Here is a 16,304-nt window from a genome sequence, read left to right as displayed (position 1 = left end):
TTTTTCTTTCCGGATGTGACGCAGGCTATTTTAGCCCTACGATGTTTCAAACACTCTCTAGACTGGAAAAGAGATAAGTTACGTTTGGGTTTCCTGTGATAAAACACAGGTAAACAACTAGGCTTCTTACATGGTTGTAGCAATATACCTTGGGATCGTCAAAACAATTCTTGTTGGGGGAGGGTTAGGGGTAGATTGCAAAGACAATTATTTAAAATTAATTTTTATTTTATAAAATACAATGATGCTAGATTAAATTTCTCACAACTTGAACAAAATAACGACACATTCATTTTTCTGCCTAGACTTAATGCCACATTCATTACGATCATAATTATTATTTCAACAAAGTTAATCACCAAAATCCTACAAAGCTGAGACCACTGAGGATTATGGGAAACATTTTATATCCAACAATTTAAACTTTTGATACACTTATAATTGAGGATGCTTGAAGGAGGTAAAAATGTAATAGGTAAATGATCTCAAGGCTATTAAAAGTTATCAAGCGAATGAAACATGTAAACATGATCCTTGTCGGTCTCAACTTTGTAGCTTTTCAGGTGACTAACTTTATTAAAATAAGCATACAGTGAGATATTATCTTCCCTCTTGTGCATCCGTCTGACCATCAACCTGAATTTCAAATCAAGAAATATGCCCAGGGAAGGGGGGGTACAGGGTATATAAAATCATGTTCGCTCTGGGACAGGGTATATGAAATCATGCTCTCTCCTCTTTTCACAAAACAGGAACTGGGTATGGTTTTCAGCCATCTTCTTCTGGAACAGGGTATGAATTTCAGTGATTTTACTCTGGAACAGGGTCAGGGTTCAGAGGGTTCAGAGGGCTCAGCGGCACATCCCTACCCTTAACGGGCAAGAGTACCCCCCCAGGGGAAATATGATCCCCTTCCATTTTAAAAAAAGAATTAAAAGAGGATTTCAATTAAGTTCTGATAATTAATATTAATCTGTTAACTAATCATGCAATAATATCAGTCAGTGTTTTGTTGTTAGTGATTTTCTACCAATGGGTTACAGTCATTTACATTTGCTATACCACATTGGCAACAGTGCTGTAATAGTATTTTTAAATTTGTCAACCTTAAATTAATATGTATTGAAATTATTTCAATGCCTTTGACTTGAGATTTTTAAAAAAATCTCAAAGTTTTGTTAAAAATCTCAAAGATTTTTTTTTAAATCTCAAAGATTTTTTTTAAAATCTCGAATCAAAGGCATTGAAATACTTTCAATACATATCAATTTAAGGTTGACAAACACCCTACTGTTACCATGGCAACAGATGCTCTAAACAGTTTCTTTGCACCTGTGTTCAGGTATTGTAGGTACAAGAACATCAACAATGGGTCAAACCAAACCACTATATCATTCACTGTTAAGTATTTAATTGCAAATTATTTGAAGAAATAATCTTTCCAATAATTAGTAAACAGAACTGTCTATCAAATATTTCAAAGTTTGTGTTTGTTCTTCTTTGAGCATATCATTTATCATATGACCCATACGATCCTGCTCATGAGTGCTAACAAACCTTCGGAAAAAGTTGTGTGAAGGGGGCTGGACGGGTTGGCATAAGTGGGCCCGAAAAACGTGTCTGGCCCTCCTTGGTTTACGCCCACTGTATTAATCAATTTTAGCAGGATTTTTCAGCCTTTTTTACAACAAAAATTGGGTCATTTGATAAAATGCTTATTGACTGAGTTAGGTCAAGCCAAATGAAAAAATATTTGGCTCTTGGTCATAATTTGTACAGACTTTGTTGCACTCACTCTAACAAGCCAATATATTTTCCCATCCGGCCCTCCCAATAAGTCAATAAGCTAATATTTTTAGGAAAATATGCTTGATGGAACACAAACATGAACTTAAAATACATTCCAAGTAGCATTAAGTCAAATATTAATATATTTGCCAACAGATTATATAAATACCTATAAGCGACACTATTCTTGGGGTTCATCGTTACATCATAATTACCATGCACTCCAAGAATAGATGTTTTGCACCACTACATGTCGGTATCCATGTTGAATGGCAGCAACCATACAATCATTTTCCATAACAAAGAATTCAATTCCCAAGGCCAAAGGGATTTTATTGTTCTGCCATCCAACCACAGGCAGCCCAAGCTGTACTATGGGCGTGGACATGTGATTGTGCAAAACCTCTATATCAGTCTAATCTAGCACAACAATAGGCCTTTCCTTTCCCTAGCTGACAGAGTCAACCTTCCCTATGGTGGTGGGGTGGGGTGATAATCTAAAGAAATTTCCATACCTCTCCATGGACTGGAATTTCCAAGAAGTGGGGGGGTATTTCCTAGAACACAACTGCTGAAATTCTTAAATGTACTATAGCAGTAATCTTCCTCATTGCTAAAAGTATGGATATTTTATGTACTAACCTAGTTGTTATCAGCCACCCGATACCATGGTTTAATTTTATCAGTACACAAACTTGGTATATTTCACATAATCAGTAAATTTGTCAATTCCAACATCAACTGTAACCATTGGCCACGTAAGTGCAGGAAAGTAATGGAACATTCTTCGTTTGAGAGTAGGTTTTATAAAGGTAAAAAATTTTCATGCCGCAGTATTATAATAGGATATTGGCAAATTCTACTTCACCTAATGTTGGCTTATCTCAATGTTCCAACATCATAATAATACAGATTGCTGGCATTCATTTTTCACATTTATTGAAAACCTACTTTAGAAACAGAACTGCTAGATGTATGTCATGGTCTACAACATATGGGTCATTTAACCAATTTTGCCAAACCTTGGTCAGCTGTGCGAGAGTTCATTAATCTTGAAGATAAAGCTTATTTGTATGTCTCCATACTCTCTTGGTATTATATATACTTCCGACCTCATTTATTACTGCATAATTGATCTTGTAACCAGCTAAAAAGGCTGCCATTTGCCAAGAATAGTGTCCTTGATAGCATTAACATACTGTGCTGGTACCCAATAAATCCAATATCTTGATGCCTCTGTGGGCCCCAGCTGAATTGCCTGTAAAAAGATGAGACATGTTTGATTGGGCTGCCTGTGATTGGGTGGCCACAGGGAGCCCACAGGCATTTACTCACCAAGATGTGATATTCTTCATGACCTTCTATTGGCTCTGATATAACATTCTTTATTGATCCCATTGGTATTTTTTCTGTTCGTTCTAAAAATAAATGACAAAAATTGAATTTATTATAAATGAGCTAAAGGAAAAAGGATAGAGATGGATGATTAGATGAATGAGAAGTTATGGATAAGAGAGATCGATAAATGGATAAATGGATGGATGGATAAATGGATGGGTAGATGAATAAATGAGGGGATGGATGGATGGATGAGAAGGAATGGATGAATGGATGGATGGATGAGAAGGGATGGATAAGAGAGATAGATAAATGGATAAATGGATGGATGGATGGATAGATGGATGGATGAGAAGGAATGGATGGATGGGTGAGAAACAATGGATGGAGAAATGAGAATGGATAGTTGTATGAGAGAGAATGAATGTATGAATAAGAATGGATAGGCAGATGGATGAGAATGGATGGATGAGAATGGATGGATGAGAATGGATCAATGAATGCAATCTAACCTTTTGTTCCAAGCCACAGCTGATCCAGTTCTAATTTGAATGTTAATCTAACTTTACTACCATACTTATTATACATGCCAGACAAAGGTACATTGGGTAAACTTTCCTGAAACAAAAAATACGTATCATATCCAGATAAAAAGTTGTTTTTGTGTGTGTGTAATCAAATGGCATCCAACATAGTTTGCACAAAACACGCGGCTTTTAAGAGGTTTCCACATTAAATAGAATAATGATAAATGAGTCAATAGCCTATTTGGACTCAAGGACAAGTTGCTAATTTATCACTTACTTTTCTATTTTTAATACCAGGGATTACATCATCTGGTTTCCCCTTGTCTAACACCTTTTTATGCATCTGCAAAGACAAAAATACAAATTTTGTAATTTTTAAACCATGACTGTTTGACTTACTTATTTTCACCATGTGCAGTATCATACATTAATATGTAGTTCCAGAAATAACTATTATCCATACCCTGTCACCACAAGCTACCTTAATTTAAAAAATCTTTCAAGTTTTTTCAATACATTGAAAATGTTACAATGTCTGGACTGATCTAAATCATGGCCTTGATAGTTTAAAGAGCAAATTTGAATTGATCAAGTTGGCTGGGTTTCGTGGGTAGGAAACTAGAAGCTGGAGAAAAACCTTCAAATCAAGGGAGAGACCTGCTCATTTAATGCTGATAGAGTCAAGGAGTCACACCCAAGACCCAAAAGGTGAGTGTACTAATCCACCTTTGGTTCACCTTCTGGGACATCAATCCAAGGGTTTTCATGGCACTTCATTGGAACTTTACCATCGAAGTTTGTGTTGTCTAATATATATTTACCTTTTGCTTGCATATTGGCTCCTTTGGAGTTGCTGTTGGAAAAGAAGATGAGATTCTGAATTTTCAAATCAAAAATTCCTTCGTAAGTTGGGGTTTCTTTAATGTGTCTATCATTCCACCTGCCATAGGGATGGACTTACTGTCTGAAAGCTCAAAAAAAAAGTAAACTTGTGCAGTTGAAACAGTGTTTTATTTGCCTAGTCCCATGGGACTCCTGCTTGAGAATCTGAGTGGTAAACCTTCTGGCAGAGCTCTCCAAAGAACCAAAACAGATAGGTCAAGGAGAACAGCCACAGGTCAGGGGGAGTAAAGCAAGACAGTATTAGCCTCTTTTGCAGCTGTTGTTTTGTGACTTCGCCATACATGTACACTAGTGAGGCAGCAGTAAAAATTCTTATAGTAAGCTTATTAATTTGTTTCAACTGTGAATTTGGACTACCATTTAATTCCAGGTGAGGATTCTCTTTAAGCTTGGGATAAGAAACTGTGATGTAACTCAATACACTTCTGTCTCAACTTACTACAGTTTTGCTTGCACCTTCAGTTGTTATTTTATTGGGTTTGCTACAAACTTTTCCTAAAATTGTATATACACACCTGCTGCTGCCTTCTCTTCTTTTAACTGACTTGGCGCAGGTGGAGTTACCTTTAAGACATCATTAATTGTTGACCCAACGACCATCATTTTGCAGCCACTTGTTACATGTAAGTCACGCAAGACCTTTGTGCCATCTTTTAACAGACCTGAAGAATACAACATTGAGAACTGAAATAATCAAATATCTGTTAATAAAAACTAAAATGAACTCATTATTGATATACTGGTAATAATCTCATGAATGTCAGAAAATATAAAAGTTTTGTCCTTGCAGTGAAACTACCATTTCCAATGAATAGGGAATGGAATGTGCAAGCAACATCATCTACATCTACATCTCATATGAAAATGCACATCATTTCTACACATCTATAGCAAGAGCTTTTCTCATGTGCATGAAATTTTCCCTAACTAGTATTTACCTTTGTACATCAACTTTTGCATTGAAACAGGCAAACCTGAAAAAGGCACAGTTGCACAAATATTATAGTAAAGCACCACTTTAAATTCATAAGGTTAGGTTTTGTTTAATTGTTTAGAAGACCACTCTATTGTCATTTCAATCTAATGTGTTGTTTTTTAAACAATTGGTCAAACTCATTGTAAACAGTGTGGTATGCCCCAGTTTAATATTGTATATTATGGGTTAACAAAATCACATGACATGTTGTTACAATATTACCGTCGCTTTCACCTAAGCGGAAACACTTCTAAAGAAAACCGCCACTAATTGGGGGCGGTAAGTTAACTTTTGGCGCCTCAAACTTTGACATTTGGTGCCTCAAACTTTGACGTTTGGCGCTTCGAACTCTTCGTATATTTCTCAATATCGTGGGGTTAGACAGTCCTCCACAGTCAGCAAAACCAATAAATTGTTCTTTAATTTCCTGAATAGAAGTTAATCCCTTGGTCTGAACAATAGTTTCCAATAATACTTTATTGTCAAATGATAATTTACTTGGTAATGGATCTACGTCGCCTGTTTCTCGATATTTTTAACCACTTTGAAACTGTGGAAGGCCGAACTCACAATTGAATACTATAAACTTCTTGTATTGGCCTTTTCCACCGCTTCATACCTAAACCATCTAGGTAGTGCTGCATCTGAATGAAAATTGCGACCATAAATGTTTGTATGAATCATAATTATTCGGAATTTCGTGCAAACTTTTAACGTTTCACTCTGGTACACCTGTAATGTTTACATGTGAAAACATCAAAGTTTGAGGTGCCAAACTTCAAACTTTGGTCATCAAAAGTTAACGTACTGCCCCCAATTAGTTGGCGGTTTTCTTTAGAAGTGTTTCCGCTTAGGTTAAAGCGACGGTACATGCCCCCCTCCCAATATTCTTATACTTCTCTTCCAGTTCTCCCACAGTAAAGAATTCCTGTTACCCAAGTTTATAATAACCCCTCCCCTCCTATGAGCATCCAAAAATACCCCCTCCCTTCCCTCCCACAGGAAAAAAATCCAGATTCCCAAATTGGGAATTGTTGGGAATTTCCTTGAATTCCCAATTCGAACACCAACATTGGGATTTATTGTTGGGAATTTCCTTCTAATACCCAATAGAAAAACAAAATTCCCAACAAACTAACATTGGTAATCAGTGCCACGTTACCAATTTCGTTTTCTCTGGGAAGTGGATGGGAATTCGTTGGGAATTCAAGGAAATTCCCAACAAATTCCCAATTTGGGAATCCGGTTTTTTATCTGTCCCCCCAAATTTCCAGACATGCTCTATTGACCTATTTTATAATAGGCACATGGTAAGACCAAGTCCAATATTGAAAATAATTTCTTGGGAATATTAAACCTTTAAGGAATTTCGTAAAGCATGGCTGAAAACGTGTTAGATGCTGAGAGTAGAGACTGATACAATTCTGACTTCGGCACATGCCATCACAGTTTACTAATCACCTGAGATTTAAACGGAGCGCATTTTAATACCTGTTAAACTTTGTATATGTTCTTTGAGTTTATCAACAGTCTGGTTCACGTCGAACTCAACCTCGTAGTTTTTTTTATTCCACACGACTCTAAAATTCACTAATTCTGGAGGGGGCTTGTCAGAGTTATCTTCCTCGGCGGAGTCTTTCTCCTTTTCCTCGATACTCTGTTGTTCTTTTGCACTGACTGAGGGAATGTCTTCGTCGCACACATCATTGTTATCCGCTTCATTCTCGTCTGAACCAACTTCGCGATCTTCTTCTACGTGCAACTTCTGTTGCTGTTTTTCAAAAGAAGCAGCTGAAAATTAAATAATAACGAAAAATAAATACAATTTATTTACCTTGGTAATTATAAAGATTAAGAACTTGTTAATGAGAAATAACAACTGAAAGATTAGTAATAGAACTCACCCGTTTCGTCTTCCGCCATTTTGAATTTTTTCCTCAGACACAGGAAACCCGTTAGTAAATCAGCTGGAAAATCAATTGGACAGGCCGACCTGTGTAGGGTAGGGCTGGGGAGAAAGTTTTTTCGAAAAAAAAATACAAATTTGTACTGTATTTGATTTATAAGTCTTTTCCTTAGTTTTTAAAGCATTTATTTTTGTAAATTTTTTGTCTGAATCCCACCCCCCACCCCCCTCCCCAGACACAGGAAATCCTACAGTAAATCAGCTGGGTTGACAGGAAAATGTGTGTAGGGTAGGGTTGGGAGAATAAGGATTCTTGATTCAAAAACGCACAAATTTATGTTGTTTTTAATCTATGACTCTTTTCCTTAGCTTTTTAACTTTTTTATATTTTTCAATTATTATGGAGGAAAGACAGCGCACAGGCAGCCCAAACAAGAAATTCACGCACGTTATATTTATATTACTTTGGGTTTCCTGTGGACAGACTAATCAAAGATGGCTGACGTTCCACAAGATGCTCCTGATCGTAAGTGAAAATACTAAGAATAATGTCTAATAGTACTTCCCTAATCCTTCGTGATATTTCCCAGACTTTTGTACTAATCTCCAGGTTATTTATATTTGATCAGGTGGTCAATTTTTGGTAGAAGTATTTTTAAACGATTTTCAAGAAGTTTGCTATCGGTTTTTATACCTCAGAACTTTGTTTGTCTTTCCAGATTGTCCAGGAACGGAAAGCGATAAGGCAGGAAAGGCCTCTGCATGTCAAGGATGTCCAAATCAGTCAATATGTGCATCAAGTAAACCAGTAGGGCCTGACCCTGGTAGGGAATATGTTGAAGTTTACATTGTGATGAAATATTTTATGGTTTTGGTGCTGGTATAGTGGTGAGGATGAATATGATGGTAATGGTGGTGGTGGTAATTATATTATGATTATTGAGATGGTGATGATGATGATGATGATGATGGTGATGGTGATGATGATGGTGATGGTGATGATGGTGATAGTGATGGTGATGATGATGGTGGTGACGATGATGGTGATGGTGATGATGGTGATGGTGATTATGATGATGTTCATAATGATGATGATAATAGATGATAATGATGATGGTGGTTATTATGATATAGACTGTGAGCGGTCCGACATTTCCCTCTAAACTCAGTAAGAGTGAGTGTTTTGGGATTCCTGTGAATGCACATAATTTACTTTTCCTATTCCTTCTCCCCACTCCAATCTCCATGCGCATCCACAGGAATCCCAAAAGACTTGTTTTTACTGAGCCTGGAGGGAAAAGTGGGGCTTCTCGCAGTCTAATTATGATAATGAACATAATGATGATGATGATGATGGTAGATGGTGAAGATAATGGTGTTAGTAGTGATGATGATGATGATGATGTTGATGGTGATTATGATGATGTTCGTAATGATGATGATGATGATGATGTTTTTGATGGTGGTGATGGTTCATCATGATGATAAAACTAAAAGTTCTTGCTGTAGTGTCATGTATAGATGATTAATTGAATAATAATGACAATTATTATAACAAAATATAATTCATAATATATTTATAATTCCAAACAGATCTTGGTAAAATAAAAGAAAGATTGTCGTCAGTAAAACACAAGGTTCTTGTACTATCTGGTAAAGGAGGTGTTGGCAAAAGCACATTTACAGCTCACCTCGCACATGGTCTGGCAGGGGATGAAAATAGACAGGTAATTTGATGATTGGTGAATAAACAAATGAATATTACTTTGATGTATTTGTCATTTTTGATCAACCATTTCCAGGTGGCTGTATTAGATGTCGATATTTGTGGCCCATCAATTCCAACTGTGTTTGGGCTTCAAGGAGAACAGGTAAGTTTACGACTTCATTAAATAAATCATCATTAACATTTAGGTTATATTACTATATTATATATCAACTACCTATCAAAATGATATGAATTTGCAAAAAATAAAATGCAAAGTGTAGTTCCAGAAAATATCCCCACTCCTACCACAAAGGGAATTCATAAAAGAACCTCCCTACCCCAGGAAGTTCCAATTATTTTTCATACAAATTCTGTAATTTGGCTTTTTCTCTGACCCCCTCCCCTCTAGAATTTCCATTTTCCTCTACGGGTGGGATATGGTTTTTTCCAGTACTAGACAATGTGAATAAACCCAAAACCCTTGCTATATAATTGTTATTCTTTTTTTACTCCAACAAAGGACTAACATCGGAAATGTCAGTTTAGTTACAAACTCTTTTACATAGTGTTTAATTACAGTTGGTTTCACAAAGCTTCGGCCGCTTTAATTCCGAAGTTAGTTCCCAAGTTCTCCAAGTTGGTCCCAAACTTGCAAACTTTTTGTGAAATTGAATCAATCAACCGTGACTTGTTTATGTCTAAAATTCAAATATTTACTGGTATATTGCTTCTTTAAGCCATATACTTTTCGAGAATACAATATCGTACTCCAGACAACGTACAGAGTCAAATTACTTTTCTCGCAATAAAATTTACTTTGAAAATTGAATTTGAAAAGTAGATTGGATGAGTTTTAGAAGCTACTGCATTATCAGTTTGAAAGATTGCCGACAACCGTCGGAACTTCATAGTGAAACTGATTTCAAAGTTGCAAACTTGCAAACAAACTTCAGACACAGAGTGGTCAAAGTTTCATGAAATCAACTGTAAGTTTCCTTTCTTTTTGGCTTGCTTTTTTCAACCAACAGAGTCCTAGTCACTATCTGGCAATTTATTCTTAATATTATTTTTCTTCTGGTTTTCCAGGTACATCAAAGTGGATCTGGCTGGTCACCAGTGGTAAGTAACACAGCACTAGTGGTGCTCACTGCATAATGGGATTGGTCGGGTAATCATTTAGATTTATTTATTATTTTTTCAGTACATTGAGGATAATCTAGCAGTAATGTCTGTAGGATTCTTGCTTGAAAAACCTTCCGATGCTGTTATATGGAGAGGACCAAAGAAAAATGGTCAGTAAGTCAACCACATAGAAAACAGATTTCATCTGCAGGTGGCCCAGGCTCAGTGTTTGTATGGAATTTAATGTTTGGTCATTATGATTAGCAATTTTTTATGTAGAGGGGAGGGAGGGGAGGGAGAGGCGTGGTAATTATTATTGAGTAAATTATTAAACTCGTAATTTAAAATGGACAAAAAAACTTGTGAAAGTTGAACATGGAAGTCAATCATAATGCAAACAATAAACTTCATGTACTTTAAGGAACAAGAATAGAACTTGCAAATGGCAACAAATAGTTAATCTAGGAGTCACCTACCCTATTACCCTTTTTTACTGGTTCTATATTTCACCCATCTCATTGTTAGCATAGCCCAAAAAACACTTATCTCTCACAGTACCTTGTTCAAAACATGAAACACCATTATTTTATTAATCCCTGAAATAACCTTTGGGCAGATCTAAGTCAGAGTGTGCCTAACTTACAGATGGGATTAGAATTGAGCGTGTTGACCAGGTTTTGTGGAGGGAGGAAAACCCTCAAATCAATGGAGAAATCCAACATCTAATCACATGATGCCAAGTCCATGAATGAAACCAAAGTACAAGACCACTACTAAGGCAGCTAAATGTTATGATAAACATATGAATGATTTGTTTCATTGATATTTAATTAATCCAAAGGTCTCATTAAGCAGTTCTTAAGAGATGTTGACTGGGGTGACATCGATTATCTAGTAATAGACACTCCTCCTGGTACATCTGATGAGCACCTGTCAATCATTCAGTATTTAAAACCAGCTGGTATTGATGGAGCTGTTGTTATCACAACACCACAGGTATATATGACAACGAACAGCCAAATGAATAATTTTTAATATATTCTATAGATATAGATAATAATAAATAATAGATAATAATAATGATATGAACAATTACACAGAATAAACACGTCAACAATATATTCTGCTATCAATGTGTGTCCTGCTTAAAAGAAAAGAAAAAAAGAAAAAGAAAAAATCTATGATATAAATTATCAATCAATGAAAATAAATATGTAAAAACTAAGATAGCATAAAGCATGATATTATAGGAACGTGTGATTGGAAGGTAGACTATATCTCCGCTTTCCCCCCCCTCCTCCTCAGCCCTTGCCTCTCAGCAGTCCCTGTTACACTACTGTCTGAGTCAGGCAATTCTTCTGATGTAAGTAATTAACTCCACACAGGAAGTTTCTCTACTCGATGTCCGTAAAGAGATCAATTTTTGCAAGAAAGTCAATCTTCCTGTCATTGGTGTGGTGGAAAATATGAGCGCATTTGTATGTCCAAACTGTAAGGTGAGCCTCATAGTTTATGTAAAGACATGGTGAATATATTTAAAGTGGAGTTTTTGTTGTTGAACTATTGATACTTTCTACCTCCTTGGTTTTCTCCCTCCTTCCATTCAGCTATTCATCCCATCCCATCCCATCCATCCACCAATCAATGCCATCCCTTTCTGTCAACCTATCCACTCATCCTTCCATCTATCCCTTCCTTTATCCATCTATTCATCCCATCCCATCCCACCCCATCCCATCCACCAATCTATCTATGCCATCCCTTTCTGTCAACCTATCCACTCATCCTTCCATCTATCCCTTCCTTTACCCATCTGTTCATCCCAATCTATCTATGCCATCTATCCAATCTATCTATGCCATCCCTTTCTGTCAACCTATCCACTCATCCTTCCATCTATCCCTTCCTTTACCCATCTATTCATCCCATCCTACCCCATCCATTCATCTATCCATCCCATACGCTTCTGTCCACCCATCCTTCAATCCACCCATCTATTTATTCCATTGCATTCCATTAACCATCTATATCCATCCCATTGTGTACAACAACTTTCCATCCACTCCTCCCTATATCTATCAATTCATTCTATCCCATTCCAACTCTCCATCTAGTTATCATCAAATCCCTTTATTCATTCTGATTGTCCCATCCATTCTCATTCTATTCCCATCCATAAGGCCATAATCTCTCAATTTGATTTTAACAGAAAGAATCACAGATATTCCCTCCAAGTACTGGAGGTGCTGAAAAAATGGCAGAAGAAATGAAAGTCCCTTTCTTAGGAAGAATTCCTCTAGATCCAAGAATAGGTAAAAATAGGTATTTTGTTTGAAAATTATAGTCTTTTTATTTATTTATTTATTCATTCATTCATTCATTCATTCATTCATCCATCCATCCGTCCGTCCGTCCGTCCATCCATCCATCCATTCATTCATTCATTTATTTATTTATTATTGTTGTTGTTGTTGTTTTGTTTTATACAGTCAATGTTAGATTTATTAACCAACATAATTTTTATCAAGTCTCTTTTCCATAAATTTAAGGGAAATCCTGTGACGAGGGAAAATCATTTTTTACTGAAATACCAGATTCACCAGCAGCTAAAGCCTACATGAACGTAATACAAAGTAAGTCTTGAAGTGCGACGTCATCAAAGTTGAAATGTTCATATTTGAAGAAAATACACTATTTTTGATTTTTGATATTCGTTCATTCGGTCAAAATTGGGCTGTACTTGTCAAACTCAATAGTATTATACGACTTTAAGAACTACTATATATATTAAGAATGTTCATTTTATCTATCCTGGTCAATAGTTGTCCAGTCTTCCCAGCCCTACAACACAAATATTAGTCTCTCCCACAGCCGCTTTCAGTGTCGTCACGCAACGCTTTCTCCCCTACAGAAAGCGGCTGTAGGGGAGACTACACAAATATTGAACCATATATAGTTATGATTGAACTTAGCATCATTGCGTTTTCAAATGTCAAAAAATGGTGTCTCCATGACTGGACTTCGCCTCAATTTTGGCGTCATGTGGATACAAATCGATCGTGGTTTAAAAAAAGATATACTCCAAGGAACAATGCAAATGTTCATGCCCACGTTTTCTCTCAATACTCCAGTATCAACATTAGATTTTCTTTTACCTTTTTCAGATGTTATAGAATATTGTTCTTCGGGATCTTCCACTTGATCTTGATGTCCACCTTTAATTAAACGTATGTGTAAGAGTAAATGGAGTGTGATCGTCCGTAGATGGTCGTATCAAATCAATTTTGAGGTCCCGCTTTGCGCTAAAGATCAAAGTCAAATAGATAAAAAGGAGAAGCTTTCCTCTCTAGTCCAATTCCATTCGTACTTTTTCGTTCGTATTGAATTCAAAATTATTTCTACCATCCTGGAAAAAAACACCATTTTATCTTATAACGTGGTTAATAGTTATTCTTAAATTTTTTTATCTAAAACCGTAAAACACTAGAGTAGAGGGTCCCGAAGGGCTAAAATGGAAGCTGGGATTCCCCTTTTTGGAGCTGGGTAAATGGGATTTTATGCACCTGTAAATGGGATTCATAAACAAAGAAAAAGCAATCAAAAATAGGAATGGGATTGAGATTTGAGCAAAACATAGGCTGGGACTATGGGATTTGGTCAAAATGGGGGCTGGAAATGGGATTTGGACCTCCCTCCAGGACCCTGCTAGTAATATGGAAGTTTAGATGTGTTGATAAATGAACCGAAGACTAATTACTACCATTATCGTTTAAGTGCCACCAGCTAAGTTTGATGTGTCGTTCGCCGACTAGCATTCATTTAATTGCAGTTCTTTGATTGACAGTCGTTAAGATGCTAGTCAGCGAAAGAGACATCAAACTTCTACGGTAATGGTAATAATGATAACTGATACTGTGTCAGTATGCTATCGTCATCCTTATCATTATTATCTTTTTTTGATGTGAAATGTGATCGTCGGGGTGAGTGTAGTCTTGAGAAAGACTGTTGTTGGTTCTTCAGAGTCCAGTGTCTCGTTTTCTCACCGTTTCTTCACAACAAACTTCAACACCTTGGTACAAACCAGTTACTCTTATTATCTTTTTTGTTGGTCAGAAATAGAAGTATTGTTATGCTTTTTCATATCTTACTGTAACAGCTGTTAAAGTTTTCTGTGAATTCTACATTTGGCTTGTAGGCGAAATTAAACGCGATTTACTTAGGAATTTCCATTCATCAGGCTATAAACTTATTGTTAATGGAAATAATTCATTGAATGAGTTATAATTTTCGCACTAGCAACAGCTGAGTTCTGAAAGGAGAATTTTGATTTTAGTTTTTATTTTTAAATCTTAAAAGATTGAAAGTCTTCAAATTTTCGTGGATGAAAGTACAGAAATTTTATTGGACTCCGTGAAGTGGGGAAATGTTCGTTCGCCTATTCGCTCGCTATTTCCCCACAACGCTTTAAAATCTATTCTCAACTTTTTGCTACCTTCTTTCTGCTTTACTACTTCAAGTTGACAAATCATTTTTCTGATTTGGAAATTTTTATTTTTTCAAAGCTTTGCAATATTTCCACCTATTTTTTCTATTAAGAGAGCTGATTGCAAGCATTCCCAAGAGAGAGAAAATCGCCCATTAGGCTAGTACGCTGATACAATTCATTTTGTTTTGATTTTTTTAGAAACGAAAAACGATGGAATTAGCCCCTTTTCTCGGCCCCCCTTTGTGGCGCTGTCACGTTGTGTATATTATAACTATAATATAACCGTGTATATAACCGATATCTATTTATAAATTCTTCAAGAGATTTAAAGATACTCGCCAAAATACTGAAATATGTTTTGAGTAATTTCAGGTTCAGTACAGATCCTACAACTGGCCCCGGGGGGAGGGGGGGGGGGTACTCCCCTATATTCGCTATACGGGTACGTGCCGCCAAACAGGGTATGGTTTTCAGCGATTTTACTCTGGAATAGGGTATATAAAATCGCGCTCACCCTGGGACAGGGTATATGAAATCACGCTCTCTCCTCTCTGGAACAGGGTATCTATTTTCACAATACAGGCACTGGGTATGGTTTTCAGCGATCTCGCTCTGGAACAGGGTATGAATTTCAGCAATTTTACTCTGGAACAGGGTCAAGGCTCAGCGGCACATCCCTACCCTAAACGGGCAAGAGTACCCCCCCCCCCCCCCCCCAGGGCAACTGGCTATTTTTATTTGCCAGATTAGTCGTACATGTCTTTATCAAATGCTAAAGCAACACGTTAGTATTAGTAATATTAGCGGTAGAAGTATTATTGACAAAAAATTCAAATAAACCTCGATTAAAGTTAAAGAAAACAATAAGCGTGCACGGGCACTTGGGATACTGGTCCTAGTATATCCTCCTCTGAAGGCGGGCAGAGGGAGCCCCCAACGAACACTGATCTAGTTACGTCATGCGCGCAAGCGTACAGAGTACCCGGAAGTCAACGAGACGGTCGCGCAAGCGCAAAGCGGAGCCCGGAAGTCAATCAGTATCAAATGTAAATAAGTAATTAATAATGTAAATGAAGCATATACATAACGTGAAAATTGGCAGGAGTTTTCAAAATGACTCAGCAGTTTTATTTTTCAGCGTGTTTGGGCAAGTTTTATCGTTCGTAGAATTAAAATAGTCTATAAAATGAGACGAGCTTGCAGAAGGTGTGCGCAGAATTAGCTGGTGTTTTCGCGCCGAAAATTGTATGCGCCTGAATTTTGTCTGAAGCGAGAGCGGTTCTGATTGGTCCATGCGACCGACAGGAAATGATGTAAAATCCAAAGCGGTTTGGATTGGTCCGTAGGAGGGAGATAGGATACGATTATCAGGATGTGACATCATGGTCTCGTTCTGAAGTTACATTTTCATAGATTATCGAAATGGCGGCAAAGTCTTAAGTGAAATGTTCATAGTAATCGATTTTGGGTAAAAGGGCGGGAAATATGCCCTTTGAGTAGCGTGAGTCAGCAAAAACGTCTTAGCCTAAGAATATTTTGTGTGGCATCAA

General features: G+C 36.8%; 2 protein-coding genes across 2 annotated transcripts; one reads left to right on the top strand and one right to left on the bottom strand.

Moving 5' to 3' along the window:
* Positions 1–207: 207 nt before the first annotated feature.
* LOC116308905 (ubiquitin domain-containing protein UBFD1) lies at positions 208–7,463 on the bottom strand. Its single transcript, XM_089031955.1, has 9 exons — positions 7,437–7,463; positions 7,024–7,323; positions 5,495–5,530; positions 5,072–5,218; positions 4,475–4,506; positions 3,931–3,996; positions 3,639–3,744; positions 3,124–3,206; positions 208–3,046 (listed from the first exon to the last, which is right to left on the bottom strand). The coding sequence occupies exons 1-9, from the start codon at positions 7,453–7,455 to the stop codon at positions 2,936–2,938; spliced, it is 900 nt and encodes a 299-aa protein (XP_088888081.1). The 5' UTR covers positions 7,456–7,463; the 3' UTR covers positions 208–2,935.
* A 450-nt stretch (positions 7,464–7,913) lies between these two features.
* LOC116308904 (cytosolic Fe-S cluster assembly factor NUBP1 homolog) lies at positions 7,914–14,501 on the top strand. The gene is made up of 11 exons (XM_031719424.2): positions 7,914–7,964; positions 8,158–8,262; positions 9,032–9,165; positions 9,241–9,309; positions 10,233–10,265; positions 10,348–10,438; positions 11,110–11,264; positions 11,654–11,764; positions 12,478–12,580; positions 12,818–12,901; positions 13,433–14,501. Exons 1-11 carry the CDS (start codon positions 7,934–7,936, stop codon positions 13,468–13,470), a joined length of 954 nt encoding a protein of 317 aa, XP_031575284.1. The 5' UTR covers positions 7,914–7,933; the 3' UTR covers positions 13,471–14,501.
* The last annotated feature ends 1,803 nt before the right edge of the window (positions 14,502–16,304 follow it).

Source organism: Actinia tenebrosa, unplaced genomic scaffold, assembly GCF_029948245.1.
Source record: "Actinia tenebrosa isolate PJP-AT-01 unplaced genomic scaffold, QUT_ActTen_1.0 PGA_scaffold17__23_contigs__length_9995812, whole genome shotgun sequence".
In the NCBI taxonomy this organism is placed as follows: Eukaryota; Metazoa; Cnidaria; class Anthozoa; order Actiniaria; family Actiniidae; genus Actinia; species Actinia tenebrosa.
This window is presented reverse-complemented; position numbering and strand designations above follow the sequence as displayed.